Source organism: Passer montanus, unplaced genomic scaffold (assembly GCF_014805655.1).
Source record: "Passer montanus isolate IOZ18808 unplaced genomic scaffold, ASM1480565v1 scaffold290, whole genome shotgun sequence".
Lineage (NCBI taxonomy): Eukaryota > Metazoa > Chordata > Aves > Passeriformes > Passeridae > Passer > Passer montanus.
The window spans coordinates 34,164-48,007 of NW_024367597.1; the positions used below are offsets into that span (position 1 = coordinate 34,164).

Below are 13,844 nucleotides of genomic sequence, written 5' to 3' on the forward strand. Positions count from 1 at the left end.
ACACCATTAATATACTTCTAATTCTCCACTCAACCCTCAATTTTCTGAATTAACTCAAATGTAAGACCACGTTTTTCAATACACATAGTACTGCCCCAGCTATGCTTGTCAAAAGTTACCTGCTGTTGAGTAGGACCAGAGCTAGACCAGAAATAAGTATACTGAAGAATTTCAGTTTTGTTAACATATCTTGTCGAGATCATCCCCACTATCTTGGATCCTGGATCTTGTGAAGCATATACTGCAGCACTGCAAACTTTTGCTGTGCTAGCTCAGCATGATGTTATTTCCCTCTGTGCTTGTACATGGAAAGAGACTTGAGATGGACAAGGAAAAGGGTTCAGGTATATATCACCCTGCAAATGGTGAGCAAAGAGCAGCAGACATTAATATCAGAGAGAACACATAAGAAGAAATTGAATTCTCCAGCCATCCCCTGCTGAGTTTCCATTAAGTCCTGGCAGCAGTGGGAATCAGCGACTTCTTTTCTCAGCTGTTGCTGTAACCTAAAAAGAGCCCTGAAAGGCTCCCCTGAAGGTCATATTGAGAAGACAGGTCAGTGCTGCACTAGATTTGTGTCTTATGGAAAAGGCAGCAGGACAGTTTCTTTTCTGACATACATTTTATCGTATTTTAGAGGAGCTCAGTACATAGGCATTTTCCTCAGCTTCCCTGGTAGAGCATAGATAATTGTATTCTTCTCTCTGTACACTGAAAATTACCTAAATTTGTCATTATGCCTCAGTGCATATAAAAATCATCAGGTTTAAATTGTTACTACTCTCCCTAAATCGATTTCACTCAATATGTAGAAATTGTGTGAGGCTCCATAAACTAAACAAAAGTTCTTCATCATTATGTATTTTGATTTTTTTGCAGTCTTTGGACAATATAAAACAATCACATCAGGAAAAAACAGCCTATAATTTGAATTTTAGAATACAATTCAGTAAAAACATAATAAAAATACTCAGAATATTTGAAAATAGAGAAAACCACTGTAACTCAATTTGTAATGATAGAGGGTGTCACCTGAGTTTAGGACTGTGAAATATACTGGCAAAGAGTATGTTGCTCATGCAAGTTGCAAAGCAGTAAGAATTAGATGTGAATATCCATGTATACTTACATTTAGATATTGTAGGACTGTTGCATATCATAGTTGCGGATGTTATATCAAAAAGTACACAATACTGTATTTTTTTCCTGAAGTAAAATTGGGAATTTTACATATTGAGTATATCTTTCCTTCACCTTTACTGCAATAACTTCAGAAATTCCTTCACAATTTTTTTCTCCAAGAATATATATAGATCTATTCTGCTATATTGCTGTGGAAAGCTATATAGAAGAATAATATATAATATATAGCTACATAACACTGGTGACAGTTGTGTCCTCCTGGGAACACTGACCAAACACACTTGGCCTTTGACTAAATAAAACTTGAATGATTTGCAGCTAGAGAAAATGTCATCTGACTACTGGAGGACATTAGGGAGCAAGGAAGGAATTCTTTCTCACAGCCTGACTCACATGTGAGAAGCTACCTTAGGTCCCAGCCTGACAGCACTGCATAAGACAGGCTTGCTACATGCCACTGAGAGCAGGATTTAACAGAAAGGCAGCAGAAGAGAAGACCTCAAGGATAATGGTCAGAGCCCCATCAAACCCAGCCTCCAGTAGTGGCACATTTGTTACTTCTCTGGGAATCCCATCCCCATGTCTCACCATGTTCATCATAAACTATTTCTGCCTTATATCTATCGGAAATCTACATTTTTTCAGCTTAAAAACAGTGCTTCTTGTGCTTTAAATTCCTTGCTCCATCTTTCTTAGAAGCCCCCTTTAAGTATTGAAAGGCCTCAAGAAGGTGTCCTTGAACCTTTATCATCTCCAGGCTGAACAACCCTAACAACTGGACATGGCAATTAATGCTGTGATTTAGTGAGAGTGGTGGTGCTGTTTGGTCAAAGTGATGCAAGTAACTCAGGAGTGATGCATCCCAACAAAGAGGAAGTCAGTCAAAAATGCCAGAAGATGTGCATGGATGAACAAGGAGCTCCTGGATGAACTCAAATGCAAACAGAAAGCCTACAGAGGGTGGGAGCAGGAACAAGTAGCCTGTGAAGAATATAAAGAAATTGTCCAAGCAACTATGGAGCAGAGGAAAGCTAAGGCTGTGATAGAATTAAATTTGGCCAGGGACATCAAAAGCAACAAGAAAACCTTCTGTTAGGATGGTGGTGATAAAAGGAAGAAAGGAAAATTTAGGCCTTCTCTGGAAGAAATGAGGTCATTACCTGGGATCTAGAGAAAGTTGAGGTACTCAAAGATGTTTTTGCCTCTGTGTTTATCAGCAAGTGCTTAAGCCACATCATCCAATTTGCAGAAGGCAAAGTCAGGAACTGGGAGAATGAAGAACCACCCAGTGTAGGAGAAGATCAGGTTTGAGACCATTTAAGGAACTTAGAGGTGCACAAGTCCATGGGACCTGATAAGATCCATCCACAGGTCCTGAGGGAACTGGCAGAGGAAATGGCTAAGCCACTATCCATTATACTTAAGAAGTCGTGGCTGTCTGGTGAAGTTGCTGTAAAAGGGGAAGCAAAGCCAGAGGTGTTTAATATCTCTTTAGCCAACAGGAGCAGTGGGTTCAGGGGCATCCTCAGCAAGTTTGCCAACGACACCAAACCTCATGTTCTTTGTTGAAAGGGGATGGGTATTCAAAGGGCATAGATTTCTACAAGCCCAAATTTTTACCTCAAAATTTCTTTTATTTATGATACAGATTGACAGGTCAAACTTGGAAAAAAGATATAAGAAACAACTGAGGTCCTGTCCTGGATATGGATGCCTTCTGATTAATTAAAGGATCATCAAGAAAAGAAAGAAACATCTATTGTTAAGCTGCACTGATCTACATAGCAGAAATCACAGCATATCTTATGATACTTGCCTTAGCACAAATTAATGCACAGTCTTATTATTCTTTCTTGGAGAATCTCCCACTTCTTTTGCAATTTTAAGTGTACAGATTGGTGTATCTGCACTAATGTAGGTATGCTCCTCTTCAAGTATCAGAAGTGACCTCACGTCTCTCTCTGAGACTTATCTCAGTAGTTCAGGTACACCCCAGCCTCTTATTTCTGTGACAAAATCTTTGTCCCTTATACTATCTTGCCCTGTCTATGACTTCCAGGCACCAGCACAGCCACACTATCACAGAGATTGTTCCTCAGCTTTCAGAATCTTACCAGCACATCCGCCAAATGCTTTTTGTAATACTTACTTCCCCCTTAGTGGCTTGCCTAATGTATTCCTCTTAGGCATTTCTTAAAAGATTCACACCATCACAAGGGAAAGATAAAAGCTGACATTCCCATTGTACAGCTGGGGTAGCTGCAGCACACACATACCAAGCAATCCATCTCAGGTCGTGTTGTGAGTCGGTGGGAAAGCCAGCAATAGAATCCATAAGTCCTGAATCCAAGTTCTTTAAGTGCTTCGACTAGTCCAGATTCCCTCCTTAACACCCCTGTCACATTATTTATAGGAGATGTATTCATATAGCCACTAAGACATCAAAATTTTCTAATTATATCTAGTCATGTCAAATGACAATTATGCCCTTAGTTCAGTTTGCCAGACAATGCTTAGCCAAAGAGGGTTTGCCAAAATATTTTTGACCGAAGAAAGAGGAGGCATCTGTAGCATCTGCAGGCGAGATCGTATAAAATGTCCCTGCAACACGTCTGCCCTGGCTCCACAGAAAGCTCCAAGGTAAGAGATGGGGTCTGCAGGCTGCCAGGAAGGGATGGCAGCCTAATGTGCCACCACATTCCTGCTGCCTCCGGTGCTCCTGTGCAGGAGGGGACTCCATTACAAATCTGTTTTCAAGGCACCTGCATGTTTTCACTCTTCATTTTTGTGGAACACAATTTGGGAACTGCCATTTCTGTTTTACAGCACTGACCAGCTGCCAGCCCACAAGCCACACATCTGGTGTCAGGAGAGGTAAGAAGCTGATTTACTAATTCTTAGGGACAGAGACAGATCCTTTTGGGTGGTGTGTGTGCATGGCTGAGTGAATGCTGACTGCTTCACTGTATATTCTTAAGTCCACTGTAGTCACAGTATAAGGTAGTGGGGTGCTGAAAATTGGTATGGTTTTCAGGTGAATTATTGGATCATAAAACAGTCCAGGTTGTAAGGGATCTCATAAGGTCATCTGGTCCACTCATTAAGGAGCTGTCGTTGAAGTCTCTGACTACTCATGGCAGGCCAGAAAATCCCCATGGGGACTTTCTTCTCTTCTGCTTAACTGACTTAACAGGGAGAGGGGTGTACTGCCTTCCCATCATTGCTGTTGTAGCTGAAATTCAGCAAAATTCAGCATTTTGTTTCAGAATATGTAATATGATATTTTGTCTGAAATTTGTCATGGGATCACTAAAGCAGTAAGAGCTGTAATATAAGAAACTAAGCTCTGATTGTCACCTCTCTAAAAGGCAATGCTGCCCTTTGTTCCCTGCTCTGCTTGTTCTTTACCTCACAAGAAATGGAAGACTCAGCACCCCTCCTCTGGAAGCCACTAGCCATTCCTCCAGAAACAAACAAAGAATTACCATGTTATGTTTTCTCATTTTAGTAAAAGTAAACACAAGATTAAATGATATGTAAAGATCAGGTACCTAACTCTATACAGAAAGAGATATTTAAATGTTTTCCTAAGCTGCCCAGTGTCTGTTTTTTGGTGGCTTTTTTTCCCCTCAGGGCAGGAGAAAGAAAAATATATTTCAGATAAATTAATTCAGGCATTAAAATTCCTTCTTTTTATATACTTCATTAAAGCTTTAAATCCTTGAAGTTAGTTTTTCTCTAAAATTCAACTAATTTTTAAAAAACAAAAGAAATTACTAGAAAAGGAGCTCAGTGTGGTTTGAACAGCATTAATCTTTTAACACTCAACTTGCAATTTATGCCTGGATTCAAGCAGTTTATAAAATTAGAGAAAATTGTATTATTAATACAATTATAAAAAAATTCTAAATACTGAAACTGAGCCATTAAGAAGCCAGAGTTTTCAGTTCAGACAGTGGAGTATGAGCATTCTGATCTTTGTGAAAAGCTATCAAATGTGAGAAAAGAGCATTAAAATAATTCCAGATTAATTTGAAGAGTACTTAAGCAGTTGAAAGGATTTTTGAGGTTCTTAATTCCATAGGACAATGCCTAAATAGTATCTAAAGATATTTATATGTGATTTCAGTAAAGGCCAAATAATCTCCCAAAATATAATTTTGATGTTTTCCATAAATATTGAATTGCACCAATGCAAAAATTCCTTCCAAAAGACTACTGGCAGTATTAATATAGTTTCTTTTTTCTCCACAACTTCTCTTTCCTTCCCCTAACAAGTGCTTATTTTCTGGCAAATTTGAGCAACATATCTACTCTTCCACAGTGTTCACTGCTGACAAGCCCCTCCATAAAGTGCAGCCATGTCTTCGGACGCTGAGATGGCCATCTTTGGGGAGGCAGCTCCTTACCTCCGAAAGTCAGAGAAGGAGAGAATTGAGGCACAGAACAAACCTTTTGATGCCAAGTCGTCTGTCTTCGTGGTACATGCAAAGGAATCCTTTGTGAAAGGAACAATCACGAGCAGGGAATCGGGCAAAGTCACTGTCAAGACTGAAGGGGGAGAGGTGAGTCAAAAACAAGGCTCAAGGACAACATTTTCGTCCCTCACTGCATTTTTAGCTGACATATGAGGATCTTTTGTTTCCTTGACAGACCCTGACTGTGAAGGATGATCAAATTTTCTCCATGAACCCTCCCAAGTATGACAAAATCGAGGACATGGCCATGATGACCCACCTGCACGAACCCGCTGTGCTGTACAACCTCAAAGAGCGTTACGCAGCCTGGATGATCTACGTAAGTGGCAGCAGCAGCTTCCTCTGGGCAGCCCCAGGAGCTGCTGGGCCAGGCTCAGGGGAAGCCAAGGTGCTGTGTCCCTTCCTTGCAGACCTACTCGGGTCTCTTCTGCGTCACTGTCAACCCCTACAAGTGGCTGCCGGTGTACAACCCCGAGGTGGTGTTGGCCTACCGAGGCAAGAAGCGCCAGGAGGCCCCTCCACACATCTTCTCCATCTCTGACAACGCCTATCAGTTCATGCTGACTGGTGAGTGTCTCAGAGACATTGGACCATTAAATTCTCTGAAGGGATACCCTATCTCAGCAAAGTAAAGAGGGTTTTTGAAAGCTTTCTTGGACCTGACACACACATCTCTTGGAGTTTACTATCTTCATAGCATTGTTTCTGCTGTTTTAACTGAAAGGCATCTCTGTACTCAGTGATGTGCTTTGGAAAGGTTTCCTTGTTTATGTAAAGCTGACGTCAGGCAAAACATTAGACTTACCTGACCACGTTTCATTTTTCTCTGTTGTTGACTGAGTTTGAAGTACTGTGTTTCTGCCTTGTTCACAGATCGGGAGAACCAGTCCATCCTGATCACGTACGTACACCCCCTGCGCGGGTCCCTGCGGGGCTGCCCGGTGCCAGGGCACCTCCTGCCTGACCACGCACCCTCTGCTTCTCTCTTGCCTTTGGCAGCGGAGAATCCGGGGCCGGGAAGACTGTGAACACCAAGCGTGTCATCCAGTACTTTGCAACAATTGCAGCCAGCGGAGAGAAGAAAAAGGAAGAACAAACATCAGGCAAAATGCAGGTAAAGTAGTAGATACATGTTGGGATCAATGTTTTCCTTTGTTCCTGACGTGATTTTTGGAAAGGAAACTAGCAATAATTATCACCCTGCAGGGAACGCTTGAGGATCAAATCATCAGCGCCAACCCCCTGCTGGAGGCCTTTGGAAACGCCAAGACCGTGAGGAACGACAACTCCTCACGCTTTGTGAGTTGCTTAACAAAATAATTCGTGCAACATAATAAACAGGGGTTTATGCCAGTCATTCTTTTCTGTTGTTCAGCCATCATGTTTCCAAGATTACTCTTGGATTTTCTTACCATGGCTTTGCCACTTATCCTAAAGATCATTCTCCAGATTTCACAACAGACAAATTAATTCTGTTTTACATTAAAATGCAAATAAAAATACTATGTCATGTGGTGTTTTTCCTAGAACATATTGTAATGTTAAAAAATAGCTCTGTTTATTTTTACTTACATTTCTATTAATTTTCTAAGAGACAGACAAAATTTCAGGAAAAACAGGAATGAGGCAAGGAGCGATAAGAAAGAAAGAAAGAAAGAAAGAAAGAAAGAAAGAAAGAAAGAAAGAGAAAGAAATTTCTAATTGAATAATATATTTGCTATATTTCAGATTTAATTAATCAGAACTAAAGTTGTAATTAGATCACAATTCAGATTTAAGCAGCTCAACTATTTAAATTGATATTTCTTAATCATTAAGGAAACTGCTCTCTGTGTGGAGGATATAGTTAGACTAATTTGTTGAATGAATTTAACACATTCTTTCTCATTTGTACACTCAGCATTTTTAAAATACAGTTTTGCTGTATTATTTTCATGCTCAAAAATGAAAAAGATAAATTTATGTTAGAGGTGGAAATATGGAGATTTTAAGAAAATGTCTCTAAGTAGAAAACTTATGCCAACTTCTTCATTTAATATATACGTTCTATGTTGTGAATCTTAAAACACTTATTCCTTTAAAGGGCAAATTCATCAGAATCCATTTCGGTGCCACAGGAAAACTGGCTTCTGCAGATATTGAAACATGTAAGACACTTCACAGCAGTTCACAATTCATCCATTCCCCCCTCTATCCATACAACATATTTTCACCCCACCATCTATACTGCCTTCCCTGATTTCTTCCCATCATCTCTTCTTTTTTTTTTTTTTCCTTTTGCTGTTTCTTCTTGTTTCTAACTAAATTTCCCCTCCAGATCTGCTGGAGAAGTCCAGAGTCACTTTCCAGCTCAAGGCGGAAAGGAGCTACCACATCTTTTATCAGATCATGTCCAACAAGAAGCCAGAGCTAATTGGTAGGAAGAATTACTGACTTGGAGGAAGATTGCTGAATATCTGCTCACACTATTACTTGCTTGACTAAACTAAGCTTACATGACCCATCTTATTTTCAGACATGCTCCTCATTACCACCAACCCCTATGACTACCAATTTGTGAGTCAAGGCGAGATCACTGTTGCCAGCATTAACGACCAGGAGGAGCTGATGGCTACAGATGTAAGTAGCAATTCAGAGTACTGTAACTATTGTCATCTCCCAGGCAAAACTGTTTATTTTATTGTTCCTTTTTCAGAGTGCCATTGATATCCTGGGCTTCAGTGCTGATGAGAAAACAGCCATCTACAAGCTGACAGGGGCTGTCATGCACTATGGGAACCTGAAGTTCAAGCAGAAACAACGAGAGGAGCAGGCAGAGCCTGATGGCACAGAAGGTACCAGCAAAGTCTATGGCTGACCTGTTAGAAATAGAAGTGGCAATAATAAATCAGTATTTGGAAGATGGAGTAGAAATGTGTTTAGGTGAGATGGTACATAGGTACAAAACTCCCATCCAAAATGCATTCTTTCTTCAATCACTGCTCATTATTACCTGCACTACCAACTGCATTTATATCCAAAACTCTCGCCTGAGCTACCATTCTGAATTAGCATAACTTGCTCAGTGTGCTTAGACCCACTGAGAAAGAAAAGATTTTTTTAAAAAAAATTGTTTCTGCTTGATAGTTCAAGAAAATAAAGGCATTATATTCCGTTATAGAACTTCTACTTCATGAATCACTTTTTATGGCAAAACTACTCATGAATTCCAGGAATAATTTTTAATAAATACATTGTTTCTACATGTTTCTGTGAAGACTTTTAAAGACACAAATAACCTTTAGATGTACTGCTCTGTAAAACATTCAATGCAAAGATGATTTCAATTGAATAATAATGTCATGGTTGCCCTGAGAGCTAGTAAGAAAAATTCGATCACAAGAACATTAAATATTGCAGCTGTTTTGGGAAGGGTTCATCACTCAAAGTGCTGCATGCTTGGTAGTCTTAATTTTTCTATGTCCTTGTCCTTTTATTTAGTTGCTGACAAGGCTGCCTACCTGATGGGTCTGAACTCAGCAGACCTGCTCAAGGCCCTCTGCTACCCCCGAGTCAAGGTGGGGAATGAATACGTCACCAAGGGCCAAACTGTGCAGCAGGTAACAACAGCCACATGGTGACTGGGAACCTCTGACTTGATTTACTCTCTGCCTTTGGGTACTATTTTCCTTCTGCTCCATTCTCCTTTGGTTTAGGTATACAATTCAGTGGGTGCCCTGGCAAAGGCTGTCTATGAGAAGATGTTCCTGTGGATGGTTGTTCGCATCAACGAACAGCTGGACACCAAGCAGCCCAGGCAGTACTTCATTGGTGTGCTGGACATTGCTGGCTTTGAGATCTTTGATGTAAGGATTCCAGGGTTAACAGCTGCTCTTGAAGGGAAGGATTGTTAGATCACAGGACTTGCAAGTAATATTCCTCTGAAAGTTTAACACACTAGTAATTTGCGATTTTATGCAGAACAAAACCCAGTAATTTTCTTTTCTAGAAGAAAACAAAACCCTCAAAAGCTCCATCAGTACAAGCACAGAGTCATGTTGTTTGTGCAGAAGCAGCAAATAGAATTTTATACGTTGTAATATTACAACAGTTTGAGCTTAATGTTAAGGATTAAATAAGCCAAAAGAATTCCAATAAATTCATAAAAGAGCTTCTGGAGCAGAGCTAGGAGATGCATTGGCAAATATATAATGAGTTAAAGATGTTCAAAATGTTGAAAGAACCAAGAAACAAATAGTTAGGTGTCTAATCAGAGATATCAAGGGTTTTCAATTTGGAGACTCACATTGTTTGCTGAATAAAAAAAATGCCAAAGTCTTTGATTAATCTTAGGAGAGTCACTAAAACAATCTGCTCTGAAAGAATCCCTCATTTTCACTATGTACTATTTCTTTCTGGAGCTGTATATGGGTTCTTCTGTTATGGTGTGGTCCTGATAATACAGCTGTATTCTAACTGGGGAGATTTATAAAGGGTGGTGGAGAATGATGAAGAACTGGGCATATTAATGAAGGCTGGTTGTTGTGGTTTTTTTCCCCTGAGCAGTTCAACAGCCTGGAGCAGCTGTGCATCAACTTCACCAATGAGAAACTGCAACAGTTCTTCAACCACCACATGTTCGTGCTGGAGCAGGAGGAGTACAAGAAGGAGGGGATTGAATGGACATTCATTGATTTTGGGATGGACCTGGCTGCCTGCATTGAACTCATTGAGAAGGTATGTTTTTAATTCAAGATGTCTTCAATTCTCAAGAACCCATTATTTTAAATTTCCAATGGTTGGATTCTTGTACTCGGTTTTAATTGCGGAAATACGACTTGACCTATACTGTTGCTAATTAGGCAATACAGATATCACAACGTCCACCGAAAATTATAGAAGGAATTCTCACACATTCTCTGCATGAAAGCTATCTCCATTTGCTTGGCTGAGGGATATTACCTTCAGAAACACAGGGCAGTTTCCAAAGTATAATGAAAACATTTTCTTAAGGTTCTGAAATAAACTTATCTGGAAATAGATAACTGTATGTTTATTTGTACAGTTATCTGTAATGGTTCTGTATGGTACACAGCAAACCAAATACAGTGCTTGACCTCTGAGAGGAAGAAACAGAGATTTCTTGTAGTTCCTTATAATTTAGGGCACTGATTGAAAATTCAAAAACATAAGTAAATATGCCATGGACACATTTGTGAAAAACACTTTAAAATATATTCTTTCTCCTCATGAATTTTAACATGGTCTTTGACATAGAAAACATTCCAAATCACAATGCCAAAGTGTAATTCAAGCCGGTGAATCTTTTAAACTCACTTTTTAGAAATAAATTTTCTACATGGCAAAGTTTGTTTTTCAGCTTTGTGTCTTTTACTACTTTATTCCCTTTGAGACCAAGCCATAATCATATATTCTACAGGATTCTCTCTTGTTTTTTGAACTATCTTCCAGCCCATGGGCATTTTCTCCATCCTGGAAGAGGAGTGCATGTTCCCCAAGGCAACTGACACCTCTTTCAAGAACAAGCTCTATGACCAGCACCTGGGCAAGTCCAGCAACTTCCAGAAGCCCAAGCCTGCCAAAGGCAAGGCTGAGGCCCACTTCTCCCTGGTGCACTATGCTGGCACAGTGGACTACAACATCACTGGGTGGCTGGAGAAGAACAAGGATCCTCTGAATGAAACTGTCATTGGGCTGTACCAGAAATCATCTGTGAAGACCCTGGCTTTACTTTTTGCTTCTTATGGTGGAGCAGAAGCAGGTTATTTTTCTAAATTTTATTTTTCAATAATTGGGATATGTAAAGATACAATAAAACAATTATATTGTTATATTGAATTTTTTTTTTTTTTAATTTTAAGAGGCTAGTGGTGGTGGTGGTGGTGGCAAGAAGGGAGGCAAGAAGAAGGGTTCTTCTTTCCAGACTGTCTCAGCTCTTTTCCGGGTAAAGTATGGATTAATTTTCTATAGAGTGACATGAAAATAATGTCAAAAATGGGCTAAATACACTCAGGTTTGTATTCTGGCAATGGTTTTCTAAAGAAGTGATACTAAGTATGAAGTGCATTTCATAGTGATTTTGAGTTCAAATTTAGGATTCAGTCATCATTTGGCTCTCCGAATTTCTTATAAAAGTTCACTCCAATTTTTTGTGAAAGATATTTTTCAGAATCTGTCATGTAATATAAATACAAATATTTATCACAAAAAGGCTTGTGTTAAAATGTTTATAGTGTTTTTCTTCTTCCAAAATAAGGTGGGAAATGTTATACATTTTTTTTTAAATGAGAATACTTTTCAATAAAAAGTATATAAAAGACTTTATTAAATCTAAACATTGAATTTGAAAGCTTCCTCTATTATTTATTATATTCGTTCCTTGGCATCTAGGTACAAAGTATGCAAAAGTAAATTTCTTTTATCTGAACTACTATGCATGATCCCACAGGAGAATCTCAACAAGCTGATGACAAATCTGCGGAGCACTCACCCCCATTTTGTGCGATGCATCATCCCCAATGAGACTAAAACACCTGGTAAGAACCCCAAGCAGAAAGATCTTTGCTCTGAAACATCCATTCCCCTCTGCTCTGCAAGATGTGCCCCTCATTTGTGCTCTGCATTGCCAGGTGCCATGGAGCACGAGCTGGTGCTGCACCAGCTGCGCTGTAACGGCGTGCTGGAAGGGATCAGGATTTGCAGGAAAGGCTTCCCCAGCAGAGTCCTCTATGCTGACTTCAAGCAGAGGTGAGAGATCTGTGCTTGTCAGCATCATCAAAAGCAACGTTTGGGGCCATGGGTCCATTTAAGCTGTGTTCAAATTTAAAAAAAAAAAGAGCTAGTGGGGTTTAGTGGCTAGTGTGTGTTGCTCGGAAAAAAATAACCATATCTTCTTCTGATTCCACAGATACAAGGTGCTTAATGCAAGTGCCATCCCCGAGGGACAGTTCATCGATAGCAAGAAGGCTTCTGAGAAGCTTCTTAGTTCAATCGATGTGGACCACACCCAGTACAAATTTGGACACACCAAGGTACCAACCCCTCCATTCACTGCTTGCCTGGACTTTGTTCTCTCTACCTGACAGTGATGTGCTGCAACATTGCCTCTTTCAAGGTGTTCTTCAAAGCTGGGCTGATAGGGATCCTGGAAGAGATGAGGGATGAGAAGCTGGCACAGCTCATCACCCGCACCCAGGCCAGGTGCAGGGGCTTCCTGATGAGGGTGGAGTACCAGAGAATGGTGGAGCGCAGGTACACCTTCCTCTTCTTCAGTTAAAGTCATTTTGCTCATGGGAAAGTGTTAACACTCATCAGAATGAGAATATTCATTGCATTTTTTAATAATGCCTCAGGGAATCCATCTTCTGCATCCAGTACAACATTCGTGCATTCATGAATGTCAAGCACTGGCCATGGATGAAGCTGTTCTTCAAGATCAAGCCCTTGCTGAAGAGTGCAGAGTCTGAGAAGGAGATGGCCAACATGAAGGAAGAGTTTGAGAAAACCAAGGAAGAGCTTGCGAAGTCTGAGGCAAAGCGGAAGGAACTTGAGGAGAAAATGGCCTCTCTAATGAAGGAGAAAAATGACCTGCAGCTCCAAGTGCAGGCTGTAAGTAGCATTTTTCTATACTTTTATAAGTAAATAAGATCTAACTCCTCTTTCCTCATAGAGAACTCTCAAATTTCATACTAAGGTTTCTAAAATACTTTAAGCCTAATACCATATAACTAAAAGTAAAATTAATGCCAAATTCTTTCTCCGCTTAATCTTACTGTTGTAAGCTGGAGTTTAAAAAGTATGAGTTTTTAGTCTTCATACCTACATGTGTCAGTTCATAAAGCCATATGAGAGACATAAAGCCTTACTGTAATCACTGTAGTGTATCTAGTGGAGCAGAGACAGTAGCTTGACTGGCCTACTATTCTGCCTTAGCTCAGTTGTCAAAATGAAGAGCTCGTTGCCATTTCTTACAGCAGATCTCACCTCGCCTCCTGCACCTACTACTCCCAGAAGACACAGATTACCATTACAACTTAGAGCACAAACATCATCTCCACGTCTGTCTCAAATGTCTTTTGGCCTCCCAGAGCCAAAAAAAACCAATTTGGCAATGCCCTTGAGTAGAAATGTCTGTTTTAGGGAATGATCAATATTATTCTATTGTCCACTGACACCATTGGCTGAGTATAAACCTACTAATGGGAGTTTCCAATATTTCCTTGG

General features: G+C 40.0%; 1 protein-coding gene across 1 annotated transcript in view; it reads left to right on the top strand.

Moving 5' to 3' along the window:
- The first annotated feature begins 5,489 nt into the window (after nt 1-5,489).
- LOC120504458 (myosin heavy chain, skeletal muscle, adult) overlaps nt 5,490-13,844 on the top strand; it is a 36,891-nt gene continuing 28,536 nt past the window's right edge. The window contains exons 1-20 of the mRNA XM_039713969.1: nt 5,490-5,708; nt 5,797-5,940; nt 6,032-6,188; nt 6,495-6,522; nt 6,621-6,735; nt 6,828-6,920; nt 7,705-7,768; nt 7,939-8,037; nt 8,137-8,240; nt 8,317-8,455; nt 9,102-9,220; nt 9,317-9,466; nt 10,167-10,337; nt 11,073-11,382; nt 11,483-11,565; nt 12,070-12,157; nt 12,251-12,368; nt 12,529-12,652; nt 12,736-12,872; nt 12,974-13,229. Of these exons, the coding sequence (XP_039569903.1) occupies nt 5,505-5,708; nt 5,797-5,940; nt 6,032-6,188; nt 6,495-6,522; nt 6,621-6,735; nt 6,828-6,920; nt 7,705-7,768; nt 7,939-8,037; nt 8,137-8,240; nt 8,317-8,455; nt 9,102-9,220; nt 9,317-9,466; nt 10,167-10,337; nt 11,073-11,382; nt 11,483-11,565; nt 12,070-12,157; nt 12,251-12,368; nt 12,529-12,652; nt 12,736-12,872; nt 12,974-13,229 (2,703 nt within the window). The 5' untranslated portion in view covers nt 5,490-5,504. The remainder of the gene's footprint in view (nt 5,709-5,796; nt 5,941-6,031; nt 6,189-6,494; nt 6,523-6,620; nt 6,736-6,827; nt 6,921-7,704; nt 7,769-7,938; nt 8,038-8,136; nt 8,241-8,316; nt 8,456-9,101; nt 9,221-9,316; nt 9,467-10,166; nt 10,338-11,072; nt 11,383-11,482; nt 11,566-12,069; nt 12,158-12,250; nt 12,369-12,528; nt 12,653-12,735; nt 12,873-12,973; nt 13,230-13,844) is intronic.